Genomic DNA, 15,250 nt, shown 5'->3' on the forward strand with positions numbered 1-15,250 from the left:
ACAGATTCTGATTCCAGTTTGTTGTCTTCACGTATCCGGATCTCCTCAGATCCGAACGACTCAGTCCGGACTTGTTTAGTCTCATTAATCCACAACAGTCAGTTTGGATGCACAGAACAGAACCGAACCGCCGGCAAAATCCTGGTCCGGCTCGCGCCGCTGCAGGTATATATCTGCTTGTTTCTTAAGGTATGTCGTGGGGATGAGCTCTGCAGTGATTGGCTCTGGTGCGCACGTGACTATTTTGGCTATGGTTAACAATGCTAGCGGAATTCGTACTTCTGAAATAATTTATTAACAGTATCATTGTAGTCCAAACAAATGAATTTCAGTAAATGTTGGATGATAGACTGCATGTCAGCTGTCACATGAGTTGCAGAAGGGGTGGAGTCATATTCATCAGTCCAGCAGCTGGCAGGTTTATTGTTGCTGGACTTTGGAGTGTAATGAACAAGAAATGATTGCTGTAGTTGAGCCTGTTTATGCAGCAACATAAAGGTTTACTGAGCAGATGAGGCAGATAACATTTGATCCACACATCTCTTCTCAGGTCTCAGGTCGTGACTCTGCTCTTCACACTGAGTAATAATCAAATCTTTTTAGTTTTTGTGTATATTATAATATGACTGTTGTGTCAGCAGTTTATCTCGTCCAACTTGTTGCTCCATCGGCAGAAAAAATGAGTGATTATCAGTAACTGTATTGATCAGCATCCGTAACGATGAGTCATTAGCCTTTTTTCCACTCGATAAAAGGTGATCGTGAGCCGATTAAGAGTCCAAGAGGACAAACAGTCAGTTTGTGAATTTAACAGGTGAGGCAGAAAAGAGACAGAGTAGCTGTCGGCAGCAGGCAAACTCAAACAGGTGAGTCTGTTTCTGACAGGAAGTAGAAGCTGAAGTTGCCTTTCACAATTTAAGAGAGGTAAAACTTTAAAATGAAGGTCAGATAATGTTTGTTTGTGAAAGTGAATTGTACAATTATGATTCTAGTTCAGGGTGTTTGAACATGTGGAGTATTTTATACACAGTCAGCTGTTGGTATTAAAAGTGAGGCAGATTTTTGTGATTGTTATCGTTCTGTTCACACCTAAATAAATCATCTTTAAAGGTTTATGGATCATGGACTGATTTATTGATTGGCGTATTGATTGATTCTTGCAGCTGCCAGTATGATTCGCAAACTGTCATCTCTGGAGGTACTCCTCACCATCGTGACAGCTCTTCTTCTGATCTTATGTGTCTCACTGAGTGTAGTGTCATGGCTCAGCGTTCAGCCTGAAGGTAAACACACAGCTCTAATAAACTGATCAGGTGTCAGCAGACGTAATTGATCCATATGTTCCTACTGTTGGTGTGCCTAGATCCGTTCGAGCCCACAGTGCTGAGTGGTCAGATGGAGATCGTAGTTCCTTTCTCTCAAGAGCTGAAAAACTCCACCAGTCTGCAGTTTAAATCGTTGGCCTTCGACATTGAAAACCGGGTGAGATCACAGGCTTTTATTTTAAAATAACAGGTATTTGTAACCTTAAGCAACTGGTTGCGGACTTTATTATGAAAGACAGCAAGGAGAAAGGCTCAGAAGTATTGATAATTGTATCAGTGTGTTTGTCGTTTGATTTAACAGAAATCTATTCATCGATGTACACACCCTTCTGATTTTTCTAGTCTGCTGTGTTTGTTAAAAGTAAAAAGCGTAAGGTGCACACCAAGTTTAGACAATAGAGAGCCAAAGTCACGTCTCTCCGGTTTCCCCCGTGGAACCTTATTTCATAAAAACCTTTGTATGGCAGTGAATGAAGAGAGACAAATGATTGTTTGATCTGGTTTGAGTTGTGCCATGAATCACACATAATGTTTCGTAATAAAGTCGCAGTTTGTCATAAAAATAATGAAATACAGGACTTTGAAAACATGTAATTATAAAGACTACACAGCCAATAGTTGGGTCAGTGACGTCGTCTCATTGAACCAAAACCTGTAACTTAAACGCTGTAGAGCTGCTTCTGTATATTAGCAGCTCACATATGAATTTTGTCTTTTTTAGCACTTTTTCTGAGCCGAGTTTGCAGCCATGTTGGTGTTGGTGATGTGTGCTGGTGAGACGATTCACTGAGCAGTTTCACTCATAATTAGATTTTACTTTAATTATGACAAATTACAACTTTCTTGACTTGACAATGATCTTTTAAATTGACAGACAGCATATGTGTGATTCATGGTACAATTCAAGTGGGATCGACAATTTATTTGCCTCTCTCCGTTCACTACTGTACAGTTTTTTGTGGAGTGGGTGGGCATGACTCCAGCTCGATATAAACTGCACAGCGTCACAGTGTGTCTGTAGGTTTCTCTGTAAAGTCACCTGATCACAGTCTGCCCTCTTATTGGCAGATATCGGAGGCATACAGTCTCACCGAGCTGAGGCTTTTCTACAAGACCAGTCAGGTTTTATACTTCAGGTCAGATTTCTGATTAATCACACCATTACTGATCACTATACTAATCAGCAGATGTTGACAGCAGTATTATTAAGTGGTTGATTGATGAGCTGATTAATCAGGAACTGACACTGCCAAAGGTACTGATTATGGAATCTTTATTGATGTGTGTGTTCTCAGTCAGGTTAGAAGCCATGTGGCGGTGAACTTTGACCTCTGGTTCAACCAGCCAATCGATGCAGAGGAGGCGGAGCGGCAGCTGGTGGCGGGGATTAATGAGGCCGGTAACACGGGATTGGTGATCAGCACATTCACTATTCAGATCACAGGTGACACTCTAAGATCGCAGTTGGCTTCGGAAATTCTGATTCACAGTTCATCCAAAAATGAAAAATTCAGTCGTTATCTACTCACCCTCATGCTGATGAAGCTTCAGGGCGAAACAGAGTCGCAACTGAAGTAAATGGAGGCTCCATACAGCTTGTCAGGCCTAATCCAAATTTCAGGAAGCAAATTAATTTGTAAAGATGTTTGTTACACCCCTTTAAAGGTCCCATATTGTGAAAAACACGTTTTCTCTGGTCTCTACATATATAAATTGGTCCTCCTTGAGTCCACCAACTCCCAGAATGAGGAAAGCAAACAAGTCCTGCATCTTCTGCAGCCCACCCACTGGTAATATCTTACAGGTTGTTCAGATTCAGCTCCTGACGTTACGTAACGACAGAAGACCGGCCGGCCTCCTCTGCGTGAAAACACTCCCCCCTCTCCCCGGAGATATCCTAGAGGGGGTCGTCCATCCCCGAGGTGAAGTTCGGTGTGTCCAGCGGTAAGATAGCAGTGTTTCGCAAAGTCGTCGCTCAGAGCTAGACACGCAAATTGCTCTGTTGTTGACTGTAAAAATCAACGTCAGTGCCTGTATTCTGTCACAGCTGCAGAAGAACAGAAGAGACAATGATTGTGTTTCATTTTTAATGACAACGTGCTAGCTGCGGTTTGTGCAAGCTTGTATGTGTGTGTGCTAACCACTTCATATCGGACTGCTTCAGTAACGAGGGTCGGTACAAAGCTAGCGTAGCAGCTGGCGTGTAGCAGGCAAGGCAGGCGTTGCCAGACGGAGGTCATTAGCATTTAAAGGTGCAGGCACAGAAACAGCCTGCTCTCAGTAGAGCTCAGTAGAGAGACTTTTAGACAGCTGAAATTCAGGATCACAGATGGGTTCAGGGCAATACATTTCGAATACAGTGTTGCTGGACCTCTGACAGCTGTGTGATATTGATGAAAAACAGTACAATATGGGACCTTTAAAGCCAGAATCTTCCCTGTATAGCTGCTGAGCTGAAAACATCAGCATGCACCACATCTGAGATGGGTGCATATGCTTGACCATTTGTCAAGGATGCAAAAAATGTGTTTTTCAAATCTTTTTTATTTTTTATTTTTAATCCACAAACTGGAAACTACCAAGATTGTTGATAATAAAGAAACACAGATACCACATGATACCAACAACGTTATACTACTGGCTGACAAACCTTACTAAAAGCTGGAACCTGAATTCTTACAGAGATAAATGAAACAAACATTTTGGACCTGAAAAACATTTTAAAATGATTAATTCACAATCATAATAATGTTTTTAAGGAAAACAGATACCTTGTATTTTTATTATATTTATGCATATAAATGATTTGTCTACATAAAATGTTGTGAATTTGACCTTTAATGTCACATAATGTTCAGAATATTGTTCTTCTTTCCTGCAGAGAAAAAAGACCAGACAACTGCTGCACCAACGACTGCCACAACTACAGCCCGTGAGAAGACTCTCTCTATGTGTTTTTATATATTGTCATATTTATATCCACAATACAAACTCTGTCTGTGTCTATCAAATATCTGCTATTTAAAGAGCTTCTTCTGCCAACCAACATCAGAATTATCCAATGCAGGTGTAACTATCGTTGATAGTTTGATCTAGATTTTACAGTTGATCTTCTCACATGTAGAGTTACAGTCAATTTTTAATCTTAATATTGTTATTGTGTAAAGTTCAGCTTTATGGAAGCTGTTACATTGACATTTACATTTAGGGCATTTAACAGACGATTTTGCCCAAAGCAACATATAATTAGTACATTTGTCACAAGAAAGAAACCAGAACAAATCACCATTGTTAAAGTAAGAATGAAAAAAAAATAGAAACAATTTTCGAGCCCTCATCTGAGTATGTTAGCTGCTTTTATCAAGGATACCTTAAGTACATTATGTGCTATGATTTAAGTGCTAAGGGTAACATACAAGTGCATTTGTTTTTTTTATTGGGGGTGGGAGGGATTCATGCTATGCGGGGTCAAGGTGAAATCTGAACAAGTGAGGAGGATCAAAACAGAAAGTAAAGGTGATCTAAAGCGAGATACACCAAAAGACATCACGTTGAACTAGAGGCTCCACTTTATTAGTTGCGAAGAAGTCTGTCATGTTTGTCTCATTCTCATTTTGTGTCCACAGTAACGTGTAAGTCTTATGAGAAGAAATGCGCTGATGGATCAAAGTGTGTTTTGAGCCGCAAGTTGTGTGACGGAGTCGATGACTGTCCTGATGCTTCTGATGAAGACGCTGCCACCTGTGGTGAGTTGTGTTTATATTGAAGGGCAATATGTAAGATTTGGGCAGATTTTTTGTCCAAAAATAAATATTATCAACCGAATGTAAAGACACAACAGTGACAACATGATGTCAAAGATGTGTGTTGCATTGCAGAGATGTTAACTGAAGTTAGCATTCTAACAAGTTACTGGATTATCCTGTCTCATAATACCACTTTTTACCTCAAAAGTACCTCAAAATTATGACAGTCAAACAAGTAATTTCTCTGGGTTATGACACTCAAAAAAATGTATCCACCATTTTATAGATGCTTCTTTAACGTTAGCTTATGAAAAAAAAGGACTTTGGGCCCCAGTACATCATGTGACATTGTAAATACATGTTTTAGCTGCTACAGAAGCTGTCTTTAAAGCCTGGCCCTCTTTCTTGGGGGGCTTGGCTGCTAGTCAATAAAGCCAAAGATAGCTACAGCACAGAGTACAGTGAGCAGCAGTTAGCGGTAATGCTGTCCCCCTCTATAGTTTTGGAGCTACCCTCACTAGGTGGCCACATCCAAACACTTACAGGAGCATCAGGTTACAGTTTATCTGACATAAGGTGAATTAACAACTCATAATCATGTATTTGTTCTTAGTTGTTGTCGAACTTACTGTGACATCATCATGGTCTCCATAGCAACATGCGATGGACAGTTCGTGCTGACCGGTCCCAACGGCTCGTTCAGTTCATCAGGCGCCTCAGAGAGCAGCAGCAGAAACTGTCGCTGGATCATTAGGTAGACACACACACACACAGGCACACACACACACACACACACACACACACACACACACGCACACACACACACTCTCACACACTCACTCACACACTCACACTCAGTTTTGTAAAAAAGTACCCAAATGTCATACTTGAATAAATGTCAAGACATTTTGTTAACATATAGATAAGTCGAACAAAAGGTGCATGAGGATAAACTGCAGTATTTACAGTAAAAATTATTTGAAGCACCTTATTTGTGTGTTGTGGAGTGTGTGTTATAAAGTCATAGAATTTCCTGTGCCGTTCTTTAAGGCAGCGGGGTTTATATCAAATGTGCCCAAGTACCAAAAGTAATCTACTGGTAATTAATTGAATAAAGTACAAGTGACAGTAAATCATACAAATATTCACATTTATGCATACTGATTACTATGGGTCGACAGATTATCACACACTGACTGATTATCGGATCTGATATTAAGCAGTTTCTGATTGTTGATTAAATCCCATTGCCAATCAGAAATGTTAATCAAAAATGCATTACTTTGGCATGTAATCTGAAAATTAACTAGTAAGTAAAAGTCACAATATTTGCCTCTCTAATAGCAAAAATGGCACTACTCAAGTCAAGTACAATTACGTCAAAATTGTAATAAGTACAGTACTTGAGTAAATGTACTTACATTTATATTACATCAATACATACAAATGCACACACACTGCTGCACTTCCTCTCACGTCCACCAGATTCTGCTGTGATCAAATTGTGTGAGAATCTTCCAACCTCGACAGCACGGAGACTTTCACAATTAAGTCTAAGGCTAAAACAGGAAGTTTAAACAGAACATTTTTCTCACAACATTAACTCTGTTGTTTTTAGGGTCCACCAAGGACTTTCTGTTGAGATCAACGTCCAGTTTGCAGCAGGCAACCAAGACATTCTGAGATTTTATGAAGGGGTCGGAGAAGACAAAACCCTGACAGGTAAACTTCAGACAGACAGACAGACAGACAGACAGACAGACAGACACACACACACACACACACACACACACACACACACACACACAGTCAGCGTTGCAACAGATCTAAGGTGTAGCAGACTCATTAACTCACATTTTAATACGCTGTACAGCTCAGATCACCCCCACTGCACCTTCTTGGACTGTGTGGCTGCTGACCGACCAATCAACTGCAGAATTTATATATGATGACATCAGCATTCAGTCAGGGTTCAGCGCCACCTACAGGGCCGCTGACACCTCCAACCTCTCAGGTATCTTCACGTCACCTCAAACAGGATGTATAAAACTGTAGTCAGTGTGTTACTGTACCTGACCTGTGTGTGTGTGTGTGTGTGTGTGTGTGTGTGTGTGTGTGTGTGTGTGTGTGTGTGTGTGTGTGTGTGTGTGTTCAGATGAGCAGAAGGTGACATGTAACTTTGAGCAGGGTATGTGTTTCTGGAGGCAGACACAGGACGACGATGGAGACTGGGAGCGAGTCAGGGGCTCCACGTTTCCTCCGCTGTCCGGCCCGAGCGCCGATCACACGCTGGGCAACAGCTCAGGTGGGTTTAACATTATACTGGTCACTAAAGTGATAGTAAAGTCAAAAGTGCACAAAACAGAAATAACAACAAGAACATTAAACCAAGACGAAACGTAATCATATACAGGAAGCAGTGAGGGCAAATTAAATATAAAATTAAGACAGAACAGTTTTTTTTAAAAATCTGTGAGGATATGATCATCGTTCATGTTGTAATTGTTGTTCTTGTTATTATTGTGGTAAAAATATCAGTAGTATTGGAATTATGATCAGTAGCATTGATTAGTTTTTGTGTGTCTCTGTCAGGTTACTACATCACCACACCTATAAGTCCTGGGCAATTCACAAAGAGTTACAGGATCAACAGCCTCCCTCTTACTCCAACCACAGAGCCCAAGTGTCTGAGCTTCTGGTAAACATATGCAATAAAAGATAAGCATGCAAACAACTGGAAAAGTAAACAAGTGAGCTTGTAAATGACTGGACAATAAACAGATAAGCATGAGAGTAACTTGAAACACAAACTAATAAGCATGTAAATGACCAGAAAATAAACAAACAGCCATGTAAACCACTGGAAGCTCTACCACGAAATAAACAAGACAACAAGATGAGGAAAAAAACAAACAAACCTGCAAATGCATAAATACGCAAACAGGAAGTAATCTGGCTGTTCATAGGTATCACATGTTTGGAGAGAACGTCCACCGTCTCAACGTCCTGCTGCTCCAGCCGTCTCCATCAGCTGCCGGTATCGTGGTGTTCCAGAAAGATGGTAACTATGGCGACAACTGGAACTACGGCCAGGTGACCCTCTACCTGACGACAGAGGTCATGGTCAGTGACATCACACAGGAAGTCCACAAACTGACCAGCGATATGTGCAATGAGTCAGCTGTTCCAGTGTGACCTCTGACCTCTGCAGGTGGTGTTTGAAGCGCTGAAGAAACGAGGTCTGATTATGGATGACATTGCTCTGGACGACATCGCACTGACTTCTGGTCCATGTGGCCCCGCTCCCCCTGAACCAACCAATGTACTGCCTCCACCACTCATACCAGGTGACACACAGACCACGCCCCCTATGCTAGGCAACACAGACCATGCTCTCTATCGCAGTTAGACACAGCCTGACTCTGCTCTCTCCGCTCTGATTGGTCCAGCTGACTGTGGAGGACCCTTTAACCTCTGGGAGCCAAACTCCACCTTCAGCTCCCCAAATTACCCACATTCCTATGGGGACGAGTCTAAATGTGAGTACCCCTGTCTGGACAGGCTCAATTCAACTTTTAGCTCTACACTTGTACTTATATTTTACTCATGTCTGCACATGTTTACCTGATGTTTCACACTCACTTGTAACCTGTGTGGTGTTTCTGTAAATATCCATAATCCTTTGCCGCTTCAGGTCTGTGGACTCTTCATGCCGATGAGGGTCAGAACATCCAGCTCCACTTCATGGACTTTGACATTGAAACGGCCTATGACGTCGTAGAGGTGCGGGATGGGGCGGAGGCAAATTCTCCCTTACTGGGTGAGGATGGTATTCAGCCAGAATCCATTTCAGCTTCATTCTCACTATAAGTGTGACTGCTGACTTTATTCCAGTCTGCTCTGCCTCAGGTTTTAACTTGCTTTGTTCTCAGCTGTCCTCACTGGTAGTGAAGGCACCGCCCAAGATATATTCTCAACAACCAATAAGATGGCGGTCTGGTTCTTTACGGATGACTCCCAGTATGGCCGAGGGTTCAAAGCCAACTTCACCACCGGGGTCAACCTGGGTGTACCAGGTGGGGTCAAAGGGTTGAAGTTGTCGAGACAATAACTTCTATTTGAAAATAAGACATTAAACAAGTATTATTGATTTAGTAGTACTAGTAATTATTGATGAATAATTGCGCTGACGTGTGATGTCATTTGTGAATAGCTCCATGTGCTGACAGTCAGTTCCAGTGCCAGACGGGAAGTTGTATCTATGGTGACGGGTATTGTAATGGTGTGGTCGACTGTCCCGACGCCTCTGATGAAGCTGACTGTGGTGAGTCCATCAGCTGGAGCTTCTGTAATGATTAATTCTGATGTCACAGACATCAGTGTTCTCATCTGATTAGAAACTGCAGTGCACTCATTACATCATTTCACTCCTTTACATTTGACTGTACTATAGCAGTAATGTGACATATAACCTAACCTTTTCTATCCTGTCCTACGTGAAGCTAATATAGCTAATATATATATATATATATATATATATATATATATATATATATATATATATATATATATATATATATATATATATATATATATATATATATATATTAAAGCTTACTTACTTACTTGGGTGGGTTTGTTGGGTGAGTGCCCCGAATGCTATCCAGGTCATTTGAAAATCAGTTCTTCTCTTTAGTTTTCTGGTGGCAATGTGCACCTCTGTATACTGCTGCTGCAGTTTCTTTACTCTCAGATGGCATCGCTCTCCCTTCCTCTATCCTTTCCTTTTCATCTTCTCTGAAAACAAAACAAAACAACAAAACAAAAAGTCTTTGCATTTTTAAGAGGTTTTTTTTTTTTGTTGACTCTTTATAAGTCACGGGCCAAATAACAATTAACCATAATATATATGTTAGACTAACCTTACCCTGTGTCAAACTGGCAGTGTGGTCAGTGGACTCTCAGGTGTCCACATAGATGTTGTGGGATTTCGGCTCACTTGACTGCTCAGGAGAGATGAAGAAGACTCAGAGACACTGATGGTGTTTGAAAAAACAAGATCTTGTAGGAGCAAAATAACAGCACGCCTGTCTGCCTGAGTGTCCCCCCCAATGTCCAAATTATATCTAACAGCTTCAGGAGGCAGTGCTTCCATACATGGTTATCTGTTTAACAACATAGCGGGGGGGGGCGTCCTATTGTATGGAGACATAATGTCCTGGGAGAGTCATATTTTCCCCCAACAGTAGATACTGTGTGATACTCTGACTGACATGCTAATTGACATTGTGGGTGTGGCTTTGTGTGTTTCAGTCATGTTGCAGGGGAATAATTCCAGTCATCTCCAGATCCAAATTGATTCCTCTCCACACACCGTATGCGCTGACAACTGGAACTCACAGCTGTCTCTCTCCACCTGTCAGTACCTGGGCTACAGGTGAGGTTCACACTACAAGATTTAAGCCCTAATGGTTTTTGGAGACTGTCGACAGAAGTCCCCAGATCGATGGCAGATCAGCCAAACAACCTGAAATGTTTGGATATTCTGAACTAAATGAAGGTTCTTGTAGGAAACAGAAACATAAAGGCATCCAGTTACAGATCTAGAGTCAGATCTGGTCTTTGTTCCTTACTCTCTACAGGTTCGGTGAGGCCACGCTGCTGCCAGCTCAGCCCGAGGATTCACCGTTTGCAACCATCACAGTCACCAGCAACGGAACACTGGAAACCATTGTCAGGTACCAGTGACCAGACCCAAAACCAGATACAGAAACACCAGAGCTAGATGCAGAAACTGAAGTCGAACTAGAACCAGTCAGCAGAACTGATTCCGTCTGAGGAGTAATAATGGTTGTTTTGTTTTTTACAGTGAAACCTGCAAGAGTGAGGAAGTGGTTTCTCTGAGCTGTGACAACCAGCGTGAGAACTCTGACCCTTAATGTATTCACGGCATTTAAAGATTGTTTATGTTTTACGTGCACAGACTGAGTGAGACCTCTGTGTGTTTTAGCTTGTGGTGTTCGACAGGTCGCTAATGTCAGAGGGGAGATTGACCAATCAGCAGAGAGCATACCAGGTCAAGGTAAAAGTGTGAATAAGGTTGTCAGTTGGAATAGGAACTCTCCCTGACCTGATCCTGTTTCTTTCAGACTGACTGTTCTAAGTGTTTGTTGTTACCTGTCAGATGATGGCAGAGTGGTGGGCGGGCATGATGCTGTGAAGGGGGCGTGGCCGTGGACTGTGTCTCTACAGTTAAGGATGACACATATGTGTGGAGGCTCACTGATTGGCAGAGATTGGGTCCTGACCGCGGCACACTGCGTCTACGGGTGAGACCGTAAAAGCAAAACTATTTTTACATGTCGTCGTACACCTATGTTTTTACATATATTGTGTTACATATGTTATGCGTCTAGAAAACTGCATATAAATCAAATGATTATTATATCATTCGTAAAAAGTATTTGAAAAGTTCTTACATTTTTGTTTGATCTATGGACTTAACATCTTTACATATGAAGTAATTCAAACTACTGTCATGTTTTAAATGTATGAACGTATGAAACATATGAGGCAGACGTGTTTTTGTTCCACAGGAAGAACGTCCTCAGTTGGTGGTCAGTTGTTGCAGGTCTTCACTCTCAAAATGATGAAAACTCTGCGGACGTTCAGACCCGACAAGTCGATCGCATCATCATCAACAAGCACTACAACAGACTAACTAAACAGGCTGACATTGCCTTGATGCATCTGGAGCAGCCGGTCAACTTCACCCGTCAGTAACAACACAACAAATTACAATCATCCCATCTGGTCATTTATTACGCAAATTCCTTTTTCTTTTTACAGAGTGAGCCTCTGACTCAAACTACTGGGTGGTTCATGCAGAAAAACAACATAGCAGCACATAAAAGCATTAATACATCATTGTTATGGCAGTAATTCACATTTATAAATGTGAACATCAGACTCCAGAGCAAATATTGAAAACAAAAAAGTATAAAAGTATAGTTTTTGATAATTAATTAAAACCATATGATTCCATTCAGTGGAGCTTTCTGACAGAAAAAAAAATGACCTGCTCCTGTAGTGAGTGTATTGTGAAGTAATAAAAACAACATGTAAACTGTATTGTTAAAATAAATGCAATGAACTTTTCTTTTATGAACCGTGAATAACGGCATATATTACCAGTGTGTGACATGGTGAAGTAATGTGACATCACAAAGTCACTGAATTAAAGGCGCGACAACTGACAAGGTGTTTCAGGAACAGTGTTTTCTGTTGGAGAGATGAGCTTCTGTTGGCACAGACTTCAGGTGTTTTAACTTTCAAGACCTTTTACGTGCACAAGAATCCCATACTCTGATGGAAAAGAAATAAAAATACATATTAAAGCATGATAGGTCTGTAAAAACAGTGCAGAATTTCTATAGATTTTTTTTAAAAAAAACAACAGCATCAAAAATATTGAAATATTTATAGAATTGATTTTTGATAGTGAAGAGTCATTATTTTAAAGTGGCTTGCTGGCTTGAGAGATGCTCTGTACACAATAATGAAGAAAATAGTGAACAACCTTATGAAGTATAGTTAATTGTATCATCTCCATAGACTTTGAGTTCAGAGTCATGGCAGACTGATGGAAGAAGAGCTTATGAATACAAAAATGGAACTCTCAAGCGTTATAAACAAATTTCAAACTGTACAGAGCAATAACAAATGTAGTTTTGCCTGAAAAACTAGTACTACTGTCTATTGTTGATTGTAAAACATTAGTCTTCATATTCATAATGAAATCAGAAATTCTTGGACATCGTATCAGGTTCAATATATTCTTTTGTCAACAGAGTGTAAATGGCCTTTTGTTGTAACAACTAAACTTCTTAAATTTGATTGACGCTGTCATGAAACATCTGGTCGTTCTAACCAGAAGCGCTGTGTTTTACAGAGACCGTCCAGCCTGTGTGTTTACCTCCTGAGGGTCAGGAATACACAGCAGGAAGAAAATGTTTCATAGCTGGATGGGGACGGCTCACTGAGCAGGGTCAGAAACATCAAGACTCCCCCCCGTCTCTATTTCTCTTACCTGTTTCTCTCTCTACCTGTCTCTCCTCACACCTCTTTCTCTCTCCTCCCCATATGTCTGGCATGTCCGTCTGTCTTTCCACCTTCCTGTCCAGGTCTTAGCCTGTTTGTCTCTCTCTCTCTCTCTCTCTCTCTCTCTCTCTCTCTCTCTCTCTCTCTGCACTTGTCTCTCTCCACATGTCTGTCTCTCGTTCTCTGTCCCTCTCTAACCTCTCTCATTCTCTCCAATTGTCTGTCTGTTTGTGTCTCTCTCTATCTGTCTCTATCTCCTATCTCTCTTTACCTGTCTCTCTTACTCTCCATTTGTCTGTCTGTCTCTCCGCCTATGTCCGTCTCACCTGTCTGTGTTGCTCACTACTTGGCTCTCTCTCTCTCTCTCTCATCTGTCTCTCTCTCAAGCCTGTGTGTCTTTTCACCTGTTTCTCTATCATGCCCGTCTCACTCTCCAACCATCTCACTCTCTCTCTCTCTCTCTCACCTCTCTCTGTCTGCCTCTGTCTCTCTCTCTCTCTCTCTCTCTCTCTCTCTCTCTCTCTCTCTCTCTCTCTCTCTCACACACACACACACACACACACACATGTCTCTATCTCTTACACACCTGTCTGTGTTGCTTATTACCTGTCTCTCTCTGTCCCCTGTCTGTCTCTTTCAGGTTATTTACCTGATGTCCTCCAGGAGGCCGAGGTTCCGCTAGTGGCTCAGGATAAGTGTCAGCATTGGTTGCCTGAGTACAACATCACCTCCAACATGCTGTGTGCTGGATACGCGGAGGGAGGGATCGACTCCTGCCAGGTACTGACCCACCTGGACTCACCTCGGCTCTACAGTCCACCAGCCATCCCACTCTGATCCAGACCAGCCCTTTAGATGAACCCAGACAGCCTGAACATATTTAGTCCTGACAGCTTATTACCTGTGTCGAAAAGTCAACAACACAAACAGGAAGTGTGATGTTTTAGCCGGAACACTATTAAAATTATATTTTTAATGTTGTTTCCAGGGTGACTCTGGAGGTCCACTAATGTGCCTGGACGATGGATACTGGACTGTCATTGGTAAGTTACACACACACACACACACACACACACACACACACACACACACACACGTTATGACACAGTATGATGCAGACGAGGGCAGAGGGAACAACTTATTCTGATTGCTCTCTGACAGGTGTGACATCATTTGGGATTGGCTGTGGGCGTCCTGAGAGACCTGGAGTCTACGCCCGAGTCTCAGCCTTCACGTCCTGGATCGCTGAGGCCAGACGCTCCAACTCTTCCTCCCCCACCCCCCTCCTCTGAGTCCTTGACTGTATATTTGATAAATTAATATTATTTTAACTGATTAAGATTATGTTTAAAAGCTTCCCCACTCTGATATTGAGGTCTGGAACTCTCAATGAGCAATAGTGTTGTATTTCTTCTTCTTCTTCTTCTTCTTCTTCTTCTTCTTCTTCTTCTTCTTCTTCTTCTTCTTCTTCTTCTTCTTCTTACTGCAGACTAACAACAGACTTTATGTTTTGCTCCATAGGACTTGAATTATAAGTCTCTTTCCTCGATTCTGTGTATCCGAACAAATCCATCCATATGAGCCACACCGATTTGAGCCTGAAAAGCATTTTTGTAAATGTTTATGTTCAAATTTGTTTGCTACTCCTCCTGCAGATTTTGAGCAATCTGCATCAAAATCAGCGCATAACATATGTGGACCAATTTCAAAATTAAAGTGCTTTTTTCTGATTTTGTGATATTCCATATGGTTTTGAATTAAACACTTTTAAAACTGCGTCTGAAAGTTAATTTGACATAGATGCGCATAAATCGAAAAGGACCAGTGTGTGGGTTTCCTTTGTGGATATTTCTCCATAAATTTGTTTTTCATTTTAAAATTCTATTCTATTCACAGCTCAGAGTTGCCTGTATCTCGCTGCACAAACAAACAGTACTTACATTACAAAAACTGTGATGTCTTCTGAACACAAATAGTGCTATTGCAACCAAATTTGTTGGACGTGTGATGTTTCAGTTACCATATGTGGTGACATCTGGCCAGTCGATGAAGCTGTAGCAGCATCACATGTTTATTATC

At 41.4% G+C, this 15,250-nt stretch overlaps 1 protein-coding gene across 3 annotated transcripts; it reads left to right on the forward strand.

The window, feature by feature from the left end:
* Nucleotides 1-498: 498 nt before the first annotated feature.
* tmprss15 (transmembrane serine protease 15) lies at nt 499-14,947 on the forward strand. 3 transcript variants are annotated; one of them, XM_037120243.1, is made up of 28 exons: nt 499-557; nt 1,164-1,283; nt 1,364-1,482; nt 2,394-2,461; nt 2,621-2,769; nt 4,207-4,257; nt 4,952-5,071; nt 5,726-5,825; nt 6,690-6,793; nt 6,945-7,085; nt 7,227-7,376; nt 7,664-7,769; nt 8,038-8,194; nt 8,283-8,418; nt 8,521-8,610; nt 8,766-8,891; nt 9,004-9,147; nt 9,285-9,395; nt 10,385-10,508; nt 10,714-10,809; nt 10,941-10,990; nt 11,082-11,153; nt 11,256-11,400; nt 11,668-11,846; nt 13,023-13,118; nt 13,812-13,951; nt 14,160-14,214; nt 14,333-14,947. In XM_037120243.1, exons 1-28 carry the CDS (start codon nt 512-514, stop codon nt 14,461-14,463), a joined length of 3,126 nt encoding a protein of 1,041 aa, XP_036976138.1. In that variant the 5' UTR covers nt 499-511; the 3' UTR covers nt 14,464-14,947. The 3 variants fall into 3 exon arrangements, with proteins under 3 accessions (XP_036976138.1, XP_036976140.1, XP_036976139.1); XM_037120245.1 differs by having other exon boundaries at nt 504-582; XM_037120244.1 differs by having other exon boundaries at nt 505-866.
* The last annotated feature ends 303 nt before the right edge of the window (nt 14,948-15,250 follow it).

Source organism: Acanthopagrus latus, chromosome 13 (assembly GCF_904848185.1).
Source record: "Acanthopagrus latus isolate v.2019 chromosome 13, fAcaLat1.1, whole genome shotgun sequence".
Classification (NCBI taxonomy): Eukaryota; Metazoa; Chordata; class Actinopteri; order Spariformes; family Sparidae; genus Acanthopagrus; species Acanthopagrus latus.